At 33.0% G+C, this 12,929-nt stretch overlaps 1 protein-coding gene across 8 annotated transcripts in view; it reads right to left on the bottom strand.

The window, feature by feature from the left end:
- LOC148613927 (suppressor of lurcher protein 1-like) overlaps positions 1-12,929 on the bottom strand; it is a 189,477-nt gene that overhangs the window by 80,234 nt on the left and 96,314 nt on the right. For 5 of the 8 annotated variants that reach the window (XM_088587632.1, XM_088587636.1, XM_088587633.1 and 2 more), the window contains 2 exons: positions 1,138-1,213; positions 263-310 (listed from right to left, as the gene is read on the bottom strand). In XM_088587632.1, the coding sequence (XP_088443758.1) occupies positions 263-310; positions 1,138-1,213 (124 nt within the window). The remainder of the gene's footprint in view (positions 1-262; positions 311-1,137; positions 1,214-12,929) is intronic. The other 3 variants (XM_088587637.1, XM_088587639.1, XM_088587638.1) reach the window with 1 other exon arrangement.

Below are 12,929 nucleotides of genomic sequence, written 5' to 3'. Positions count from 1 at the left end.
ACACCCGCCGAGTTGCTCATAAAAAATCAAGTCCGGGGTAGACAAACGAGGACAGGAGGAAATGAAGTCATTCTTCTGGTTTAGACCATTGTTTTCAATTTTGACTCACCTCTGACTATAAGACTATAGGCTAAAGCTTGCAAGTGCAGAAAATGATTTTTACAATATCATAGAGTAATTTGCAGAATTTTTAACCCCAATATTAGGTTGTTATTATATAATACAGAGCATCCTTCTCTTTACTATACCAATATATTGTTACCTCTATCAACAGGGTAGTCACTCTCATATTTTAGGCACTGATCCTTGTCTGTTGTGCAAATAAATAATCAGCATACAAATTTTCATTAAAATCAGATCATTTTACAATGTATTTGAATACAACTTGAAACTTCTTGTTGAATATTACAGAATGATTTTACCTTTAGATTAATATGATGAATATGTACATATTAAACATGGAATAATTTGCAGTGGTTTCGCAAGGAAAAAACAATAAAATGGGCATTCAATGACAAAAAAATGTGACGAGTGAGCAAAAAAGGGGAAAGATGAAAAGTTGTTCTGTTGAGGCATGACAGAACATAAGCATTATTTCATTTGATAAAGAAATAAACAATTGTTTTCAAACATTGAGATTGAATTAAATGAACTAATATGAATAAAACAGGTTGGTTCATTTTAGAAGTGTCAAAGGATGCAGAAAAGCGAGTTCAAAGTTAAATTAGAATAATAGGGGGAAATGAATTATCTCTTTCTCATATATTCATTCCTGAAATTATTTTCTCATATATTTCATACCTCAAATTTCTAACACTTAAAAATAAAATAAATGCCATGTCTGCATTTTGGATATCATTTTGAATAAGAATTCATGGTAAGACTTGCAATGTGTACAATGATTCACTGACTGCCCGACTCTTGGGGAGAATAGCATTTTAAACAATGCACGCATTACACGTAACGCATTACTAGAAACTTCCGATTAAAAGTGTTCATCTTATACCTAATGTAACGATCAGAAGAAAATAGTCTACAGACTTTTCACTAAACAGTGTTTCCTAATAGAAACAAATTACAGCAACTGCGGGATCAGTTTGGAAGGGGGAATGAAACGAGAAGAAATGACGAACTCACCAGGATTGATTCTGGCATAGTTAACGGATAATACATGTGCTGCTAGTATTAATCCGAAATACCACAACGGTGGCATCTGAAAATAAAAAAAAGAGATAAATGACAAAACTATGAGAAATTGTTATGCATTTTAACACAATCATGTTCATGATGGCAAATCGGTTTTATGACTAAAACGGCAATTCAGAAGCCGAGTACACGTTCATATGACTACGGAAACATGTTAAGGTAACACGCACGAGCACTAATTTCGGGTATTTGATACATCGCATCTACCCCAAAGAACCTGAGATGAAGGATACTACAGACACTGTGAAGTCAGCCTCATATCTTGACCTACACTTAGAAATCGATGGTAAAGGAAAACTCTTGACCAAACTTTACGACAAACATGATCACTTTTCATTCAGAATTGTCAACTTTCCTTTCATCTGTGGCAACATCCCTTCAGCACCTGCGTATGGAGTGTTCATATCGCAACTCATACGCTATGCCAGAGCTTGCCGAAACTACGCAGACTTTCAGTTTCGCGCTAGAATTCTAATACATAGGCTTCTGGAACAGGGTTATGTTGCTACAAGTTTGAAATCATCACTACAGAAGTTTTATGGTCGTCATCATGAACTCATGGATCGTTATGGTGTATCCATCTGCGCCATGAAAACTGATTTATATAACGTGTCATAGTTTTACTTCATGTTCTTTGTTTTGTATGTCTGTTTTCCATGTCTGGTCTTTGTCCCTGGATTACATTCTTTTGATAACCGCTATAAACTTGGTTCCCTTGATTATTAATTCATAAAAGGGTTTAATACAGGACTAATATGCACCTGTATGTTTTGATTTCTACAACTGGATTTGTATTTTTCTTTAAACAACAGGTAAAACATAAGCAGTTCCAAAGTGTGCACCCATCCCCCTTATGCTCGAAAAACGTTTTGTTGATTTGATAGAATGAAACGTGTATCTCTGTAGCACAACCACCCCCTCACATCATAGACCAGTCAGGAGCCCAGCATTTTGCACAATTTCTGTATCCGCCACTGTAAAAAGGTTTTGTTTTGTTTAATAAAATATAATGTGCCAATGTACATGTAAGCAAAGTTCGGTATCCGACATTAACAGAGTTTTGCCGATTTTGAGTAATTACATGTACATGTACATAAAATTTCTTGTACAAATGTTTAGCGCATGGTAGAACCTCTTGGTGATAGATTTGGCTTCCTATTTCAATATTTTTGGTTTTGAGTACTTCTAATATACAATTAACTTTTGAATTAGATCTTCCCTTGCTTTTGATTCTAATGCTGCTGATGAGAAATTACTCCTTTAAACACATGTATAGCATTTAAGAAATATTTGCAACACTGATATGACTGGTATTTTTGCATTTAATAACCACATGGTCGAAGTCACTTCTGGTGGACCAAAGGTCCGCTAGGGTTTTAATCCACCCAGTATTCAGACTTGTCTGACCCCAATGTATCATACATTATTTATCAAAATTTACAGTGTGATAAAACTCAAAATAATTCATAAAACACTTATCATGATGCTTAATTCCTTGTATTGCAAATGGTAGAACCTCTTGGTGATAGATTTGGCTTCCTAATTTGATACTGTTCGTTTTGAGTACTTCTTATACAATTACTTTTGTAATGAGATGATCATTCAGATGCTGCTAATGAGAGGGTTTTCTCATTAAAACACGTGCACAGCATGTTGAAACTGCTATATTATATGATTAATATTTTTTGTATTCAAAAAGGTTTTATAAAAAATGCACATACACATTTTTAATAGTGCAAAACTGAAGAGATTGACACAAATATACCATCAAAACTTATATGCTGATGCGACTACTTCATTTTTAACATGTATAATATTATCATGACTGTGCTCAATGCCTGAGACTCGCATACATTGCAAATATTAATTACCTTTCATAATTCCCAAGAATGATTGCATGATCCTTTACAATCAATTAAACTTGATGAACTTCGTGTAAGTTCAAGGTTGGTTGAATAAAACTGACATAAATTTCCTTTTAGAGTTATTAAATATGCAGAGCAAAGACAAACTGTAAACTTAGTTCAATGGTACAGTGTTCAATATAATCAAATCTTTAGAGTCTATGTATAACACGATATACATGTTTACTTTAAGCATCATTAAAGCAGCGGTAGATTCAAAAGGGGGATGCCAGGCAGGGGTTGGTACTTCTTGTTTGTGCAAAACTTTCTTAATTTGGTGCATTCTTTTACGAAAAAAATGACCAACACAAGCCAGCACCTCCCTCTGGATCCGTCACTGATTATTTTATTAACCAGTTTATTACATAATGAATACATATTCCTGATGTGTATAGCATCATACTGTACATTGTTGTTCTTGCCAGTCCATTATATGCTTAAGCGGTCCATTATGGCTTCTTGGACCGGTCCATTATTAATTTCTAAAAATAGGTCATGTTACATCATATTTAGGTAAACAAATACCAAGTGCAAGTGTAAGGATGTCAATTTCAGTGTGTAATATTCCCTATCAAAATGATACAGATATAAACCAAAACTAACATTGACATTTTGATTTCTGAACTGATCATATGTACTTAGCAAATGTATCATTGATAAAACTCCATATACACACGGACTAGTAAGACAAGTAATAATTACTAAAAACAGTTCAATGAGTTTATTAAGAACTGTGGTTTTCTTCATACAGATGTAATAAACCAGTAATATGTCCTTGATCTGAAATAATGACCGTGGAAGACTGTTCTAGTCGATAAGGTCTTGCCTCGGACTGTTATAGTCTCTCTTGAGTCATTATTACATACCCTTTTGACATATATCTGGTACATTATGGAAAAACACATTTTATCAACACTATAGTATTAGGTCCATTATCGTTGATAGCTCGATAAAACTAACATGCTTTATTGTAGATATAATTTGGTACATACATTTATGAACTACATCAAGAGCGGATTCCAAAAGTTTGGATAGTGGTGTCACAGACTATTATTTGCTAATTTTTGTCCAAATATTACACAAAATTGACAAAATATATAAATATGGTCCCAGCCCCCTTAATACCCCTCAGGATCCACCACAGTCGATCCAAAACCAACTCGGCGACATACACGAGATCATAGGCGACATTTAGGGTCGTTGTGGTTAAAAAAATTCAGCAATCCTACAATGGATCGAGATTCCATTTTATATAAGAACAAGCGTACGCGTTCAAACAAGTTTTGTAATTCAGACAATGCATCTAATATGTTTTAACATTATCGATGATTCGGTAGCGTGGCCCATACATTTTTTTTCAATGAGACCAATCCAATAAACGAGTTAAGAAAATTAATCCAACAATTTAATGTACGACAAGTTGATAAACCATTAGACAGAAATTCTCAAAGTGCTTAGTAAACAAAACCCACTCGTCTAAAACAATCACCACATCTAAATAAACACCATACAATCGCTAATGTGAAACTCAGCCCCATCATCAAGATTCTGAATACACCATTTTCTACCATTTCACTCCCCTACTAATTATTCCCCCACTCAGTAAAACATTATCCCAGACAAATCCTAATATCTCGTTAATACAACAAAGTGATGGATTTTTAGCCCAAATAATCAGTGTAGATTTCATCACTGATTCATTACAAATTGTATTAAAAAATTTCTCCCAAAAACATTTCCCACAGGAAAAAACAGAAATCTCCGGAATTAGAAAAATGCGACATTATAATGGATAAGTCACACAATTCATTCCAATATACTGTTACTCAATCTTGACGTTTTTCTAGAGCTTAATGCAATAAAACATGAAATTTGTTATATCTTTGCTTCCATCCTGTCTTGTCCTAATAGAATCATTTGTCAAATGCCTAAAGAGGTTATTTGTTCGCCGTGCAACTAGCACAACCTTGACACGTTGAAGACGGTACTTTTTAATAAAGATGAAACACATAAGGTCACGTAGTCTTTTTAATACATGAATGTTAAAAGGTGTCAAATAGATGTAAAATGTTTGGTTTCCAGGATACATCTTTAAACGATACGCGAATAGAAAAGACGGGAAATTTATCATATAAATTTATATACCTTGTTATTGGTTCTAGAGGTGTAACACCCGAATCTAGATTGGTACCGCGGAAAAGACGCCTTTCTATGTTTGAACTTGTTTTAATTAGTGTAATACCCTGTTTAAAAGAATTACAAGACTTGTATGTACGGCGTTACTGACGTACCAAACGTTACGCCCAAGCCAGTGGCTATAACACAATTATGCATCTATGGTAAATAAATCACGAAACACAAAAATATAAGTGCCTCCAATAAGTACAGAATCTTCTGTAAACAAAATGTATTAACAGATCAAACAATGTACTGGTGTCAAATACCTTTCTCAATTCTATGAAATCAAGAGAAAAAAATAAAAACTAAAGTCATTAAAAGTAATAACGTACTAGTAATTACACAAGCATACTGACCGCTTTTAAGCACATTTCGCTAATTCTCTGTATGGATGACAATATCACCACATGACTGTTATACTGTCCAAATGTTTTAAATACACTAACAATGACTGTGATTTACTGTCACAATAATTTGCAATCACAGCTTGTTTTACAAGCATGTGGAATCTTCTAAAAAATGCTTCGTGTTTTTTCTTAAAACTTAAACGTTGTATTGCTCATTTGACTGTCCTTTCTCGATGTATTTCAGAAAGCCCTCTTTTCCTGTCTTTATATATCTCTAAAATTTAGTCTAAAAGTGCAAATTATTTACTCCTTTTCTTAAATTCGATTTTCAATTTATTTCCATAGGTGCCGGAAGTCTAAGCATGTTTTTTCATCAAGTGTATTGGGTGAAAAAAATGGCCCATCTGTATCAATTTTGTGTGAATTGTCTGATAACAAACCTTATAACAGAAAATGGAAACTTTATTTATAGTATATCAATTGAATTTATTGGCAAAAAGTCAGACACATATTTCTCCGTTTAACTAGAAAATGCAAATGAGTATACATATATAATTCTATTATATAAAAAAAAACTTATTCATTAAGCTCCGCGGATTCTGTTTTTTTTTAATTTGTGTGCAAATGTGGAAATTTTAAATGGTACTTGTAATATATGCACGTGTAAAGTGAAAATTGAAAAAAATTAACGAAAATATAAAAAGAGTAATGTAAATGTATTATTTTTTTCACTCACTGACCAACTACTATATTTGTGATAAATTTACGACAGTGGCGGATCCAGATGGGGGTCCTTAGGGCAGAGATTCCTCTTTTGTTGGAAAAATTCCTATCATATTCCAATTTCCAAGTCAAACATATTCAACCTTGTTCAGAATTGTCAATTATATTCTATACTTATTTCATCGCCTCGATCGCAAAGAGTACACAGACGGCCTATATGTTTCATATCTTTGGGTTGATATAATTAAGACACCATAGATCAAAAATAAATCATTTAATTTGCTGCTTATCAATTGAATTAACAGAAAGTCAGACCCATTTTTCCTTGTTTGTTCAGAAAGGACGGTACATATAACTTAATTATGAGAGTGTATATTCTGAATTAATACAAGACAGCTTCTGGCACTTTATTGACAGTACAATCTTTAAAAAATGATAACGGAAGCAGAAAAAAAAATGTTCTTTTTACTTATAATTTTCTGCATTTCATTCAGGAAAATTACACATGGCTCCCAATTTCAATTTTCGAACGCCACTAAGTTATCAGTGTATGGCCAATCGGGAAATAGAAATGCGATCTGGTAACTTGCGTTTCCATAGAAGTCCATCCTTATGGTCAAAGGGTAAAAGGCGAAACTATACCGACTGCGTCGGAAAAAACAGGAATAGTAGGAATGAGTACAGTAAGAGAAACTGTACGATCGACTAAAAGAGCTGACCAAAATTTTTCTAAGCGTGGCATGAGCGACATCTTACTTAAGTTTCAATATTGACATGACTTTCCAGAGGCGTAACACACACCCACATATCGATAAGCATGACGAGGGTCACTTACACATATATGATTGAACCTCATTTGATTAGTTACCGAGTAAAATATCCTGTTTTTTGTGTTGTTTTTTTTTTTTTTGACATGAATTAAGTACGGCAAAAATAAAAAGAACAAACAAACAAAAACAAAAACAAAAACAAAAACTTGTCTCTACGATTGATAAAATAAAGTTATTTGTATGTTTTAAATACAATTTAGGAGTAAAGAGAAAAAGTTCGTGTTTGCGAAACGAAAAATAACATCTGTGCCTAATTAATTAGAGTGAAATCCGTACTAATTGATAAAAGTTGATAATATTAAGTTTCAATGTGCAATATCTTTCTTGCATTTAATTGGGCATATAGACTTGTTTCGCGTGATACGTGTACACGTAGTGGATCTTTATACAACAGACCGAAATTTAAAAAAAAGTCTTCAGTTATCTCGTGCTTTTAGACTTTTTAACTAATTGGAAAACCTGCAAATCTATAAAGCCAGTCTGCCACATGAATACTTAACGTATTTTTCTGATGAGATGTTTCCTGGAATAAATGAACAAGATTAGACTGACATCTCCGTGAAAAAAAAATTAAAATCAATTCTTACCCTTTAATTTTTAAAATGGAATTTTATTGCAAAATTACAGACATTTTGTTTTATTTGTAAAGTGAGTACAGAATTGTGAGGGCAAGAGGAAATATGCAATAAGTGTTATGCAATATGTGAGCGAGGGCAACATCTCACACTCTATTAACAGACTCTTTGAGAACACGTGCAGGTCCGGGTGTCAAAAGTATAGGCCTGCACAGCGCTAAGCTTGTCGTAAAAGGCGACTAAATAGTGCTCAGAACCGTGGCCGGGGGCTAGGGCGCTCTGCCCACAGAGCAACTGGGTTGTGTGCCCCAGGTGGTGGAATAGGATACCCCTAGCGTGTTAAATGCTGGGGTTGTCAGGCTATAATACGGAAAACCTGGCCGCAAACCATAGTGGTGCACCGTGTTGGGAAAGATTTCACGTTCCTCGAACGTTAAAAAAATGCTACTGTGGTATTCTCCCGGAGTAGGAACCATACGGCTCCGCCACAGCAGGCTAAATTGCCCGACCCTACCCACCTCTCCCTATTTCTAGTTGCAATCAAAATTTCTCGACCCCATTATCCTTGTGTCCCATCCCATTTTTCATTTCATCATTATTTCATGTTCAGTTTATCATCCACTTCATGTTCATCGCCTGAATATAGCTGAAATATTGTTGCTCGGGCGTTAAACACCAACAAACAAACAAACAAACAAACAAAGAACACAAAAATATTCAAAAGTACATGCTTTGGAACGACCTTTTTTGAGCGTTCATTATTCGATAAATGTCATTCATGCCGGAAGGTTTAACCGTATTTGTTGGAACTTTTACATTTAATACAGAACAGACACTGTTTGTTTAAGTTTATGGATTAAGCAGATAGAAAAAGAATAAAAACACCCAATAAAACTCAAAATAGATTAATTCTAATTTCTATTGTATAAATCGATTGAAACAACAAAATATTAGAGTCATTTTTATCACTTATTACACTATCAACCGATTGCTACATGTATAATGAGTTAAAGACACGGTTACACTATCACACGTCGGTCATCCAGTTTTACTACGTGTTAAAAACGAAACGAAACTGTCATATACGCAAAGAATTATCATTTTTCTGACTCGGTGCGAACCAGTCATCACGTCGACTCATTCATGTACACACGTATATCCCACATACTTGACGAAAAATTAAGTTCACGTGTATGGTATACATGAAACTCGACCGGGAATTGAATGTTCTACCTTCCGCACTCGATTGAGGCGAACACGCTACCCCAAGACCACTACATAGTTACCAAAGGAGACTACATTTATAAAAGTCAAATCTCACCCAGTTGACAATTATTCAATATTCCCCGATTGAAGTTTTTTTATTGCGAGTTTAAATCAAGAATCATCAAATCAATTTAGCTCTATTTATACGGTTACAACATGAAACGGTAATGTTTTCTCAATTCCCTGGAGTAAATCCCTATTCAGAAAAGAAAAACAGAAAAAACGTTAATTTTTGATGATAAGAACATGCAACACTTGAATTATTTAAAGGAATGTCTTTATTTGGTTGCATTTATTTATATCATTTAATCCATATTCTTCAGAAGATTTCTTAAAACCAGACAAGAGACCTTTTAGAGTCTGTAAACGCCGTCTGTTGTATAAATGTTTGATTCACTTTCAAACTAAATAAGTAAATTAACTGGAGTTTGATATTTGAACCAAAGCCAAGCGAAACATTCCCAATTTCTTTCCCAAAATGTCATTTAAGAAATCTTAAAAACGAAAAGTGTTCAGGCATTTAGAAAACTTATGATCAACTCAACCAAGCCAAGAAAAGTGTTCAGACTTAGTACTTATTCTAAATATCGATCACTTCGAGAGGAAGGTTCCAGAAAAAGGCGAATTCAAGCTATAATAAGCAAATTTTATATAATAAATCTACTACTGTCGACCGCTAGAATAGCACGATTTCAGTTAAAAGAATGACATATGCCACAGTTTTATATTTTTGTTTAAATATCTTACTTTATTTTCACATGTACATATGATAGAAAACAGATATGGTGAAAAGTTACAAATACAGCCTCAATATAAAATACTTAATACTTTCAGATATCACCGAAATGTCTCGGACAAGTGAAAACACACCTTTAAGTTAGCTATGAAATAAAATCGATATATCCAAGGTAACATAACGATGATAATTCTTCAAAATAAAACTTGAAAGTCTTATAACGACAGACAGAAATCTTACGTTTATATTTGCATCTTTTTAGAGGGATTGAAATGCACTTATTTGACAAGTTTTTTTCTAGAATTAAATGTAATTGCCATGACATGCCCAACCAAGCGTTTTGTTAAAGGGCAAAGGCTGATTGAACGACGACTCATTCGCAAAAAAATATGAATGATTAATGACACTAACATGCAATCTAAGAACATATAGTTCAATTTTCTTATTACATGTTTTGATCTTTCATCTGATTTAAAGTAAGTTATCCAACTATCGCCTGATTCTATGTAAAATAGTCCAACAGTGTTTATCTCTACTTCCTGAATACAAATATCGTGAGAAATGAGATTATTTCACATTTTTCATTTTTAAGTGCTGTAGTATACTTCCGGTGTAAGAATATTTTTGTTAAGTAAATGATGTTAAAATAATCAATATTGAATTAAAAAAAAAAAAAAAAAAAAAAAAAAAAAAATAATTTTTATACTCAAAGGATCTTGTTTTGTTAATCTAGAGGGCGTAGTCATGGTTTATACAAGTATTTTGCTTTTTATTCAGATCAGGTAGGACTGTTTCATTCTAATATTGCAGTGAAACAATATCTTTCTGTACTTAAACCTAGCACTCCCTTTTGTCTGTATTTAATAACAGTACTACATAGTTATATGACATTGCGTTATTTTGCCAGAGTAAATGGTCAATGTATGAAAACTTGATTGAAATTGAAGGAAATTGATATATTCATATTATGGGCCTCGACCGCTATTTGGTCAGATTCCATGTACAAAAATATAATAATTAAATACCACAACTTATTTTCAGAAACACAAAACGATTAATAAAACGAAACATAATACCATTATACACCACGACATCTGACTCCCTCTGATTTACAATAATTCAAGTCAAGCTATGATTCTGGTATATCTAGTAGTACTGAAGTGCTACATTACTGCATGGTTGCTTCCAATATACTTTATACTCAAATACAAAAATAAACCTTCTACAACGTTGTTTGAGTTATTGTTTCTTCAAGCTCTTTAATCTAAAATCCATATTACTCAAAAACATATTATTCCAGTATTTGATTTATGCTGACACTATTTTCATTTACTTATGAAACAATCGAACAACGATTTTGTATTGCATTCACAGAACAGATCAACATACAGATAAGTCATATGCATTGTGCGTTTTCAAACAATATTTTCTAATTTAGAAGACAGCACTTTATGACTCCGTTCAATATCATAGCAGTGCCGTAGGCAAAATTGAGCAAAAGTTTCACATTGAACATTGATAAAGGCTTTTTTTTTTAGAATTTTGTAGTAAACTTTATCGAAGCTTAGGCACGTTTGGTTTAAAAAAAAAAAGGTTATATAACACTTTGAAACATTATTTGAAAAATGCATGTGATTACCGCGCACAGTCAAAAAGTAACGGAGGCAAATATGCCTACTTCGACGCTCATTTTAATTTGCTCAGTTATATTCTGACCTTCTCAACACTTAAAATATTTATTAGATCAACAAAAACACGCTTTATAATTGGATCAGAGCATATTTAGTGTTGACCTGGACAGGCAATATCTTATATGTTTTGTGGGTTGAAAAGGACACATTGTGTCTACGTCAAAAAAAGCGTTGACATAGACATTTACTGACTTACTCAACCAAAAAGGTACTTATTTTGTCTTGGAGTTAATTACAAGAAAAGAACCTATTAGTAGAAACCTACAAACAAATTCTGGATCAACATGAACTTATTATAGCCGGCTACGACTGCACATACTCTCTTTTTACACAAGACAAATGTAAACATACTTTCACGTCTAAAACAAATAGGTTTAAAATATGAATATATCAAAGTGTTCGAACTCTCTATCGAAATTTAATAGAAGTATTTTGGAAGACAGTAGAATTCAAAGTCAAATGTTCAAATGGCAAACCCATTTAAATTTGTGTATGATAAAAAGCAATTAGTTCTTGACCTCTTGACCTGAATAACATTAATTAGTAGTTACAACGCATACAAAGATGATATTTAGAGAATGGAGTTGGTGTTTCCTTGATTATAAATGACAATGACCTGATCCTTTTCCTTCGTATATTGACTGGACAACCAATGTGCCTGCGATTTACAACGCTCCACTTGTCTAATTTAAGCGAGTCATTCCATCAGTGTACAGACACTGCACTAAGATATCAGATCCATGTGAATTTGCTTTAAAAGTGACGCTTGTCCATTATAGATATTCATAAGACCTGGAGAATTCATTTAAATAGCTTCATTGTTAACATCGAGAAAAGTTTTGTCTGCAAAAATAACCACCAGTATATAACCGCTACATGATCCCTTGTTTTCGTTTGAAAATATATATGGCATATTATAAAACATTAAAACAGAAGTTGTAAATCTTCTGAATGACTGTTTCTGTGTGATGTAGCTATTAATTTTGTATTCTTCCATAATAAAATATGAAACTCAAGCTTCCTAATCTAAAATCAATATAGCAAAAACGCTTATTATGCTTAAATTTTATTTATTTTGACATTCTTTCAAGTTACAACTACAGCTATCGAAAATCCATTAAGTTTTCAAATTCACAAAACATATCAGCATAAACATAATTAGTTCGCAGTATCTATTAGCGATATACATCTCTGTCGAGGTGGAACACAAAGACGATAACTATAAAATAGAAAGAATAATATGAAATGGAAGAATGAGATAGTTGCCTATAATTAAGACAGCATTAATATTTTCTTAAAGACATTTGTATTATACTAACACAAGGAAGAGGTATGTTTTCACACAAGATTAATGAAAAATGATAAAACATTCAAGTTTTAGTTAATTGAATACTGTGTTGGATTTTTTATGTGGTTTGTCGAAATTGTGTTGGTGAACGGTATTTGTAAGTCACTGGTTAAAATAGAGCACCA

Source organism: Perna viridis, chromosome 6 (genome assembly GCF_037379345.1).
Source record: "Perna viridis isolate PV_CMFRI_1.1 ecotype Kerala chromosome 6, ASM3737934v1, whole genome shotgun sequence".
NCBI lineage: Eukaryota > Metazoa > Mollusca > Bivalvia > Mytilida > Mytilidae > Perna > Perna viridis.
The sequence above is the reverse complement of the archived record's forward strand: the minus strand, read 5'-3'. Positions and strand labels throughout refer to the sequence as shown.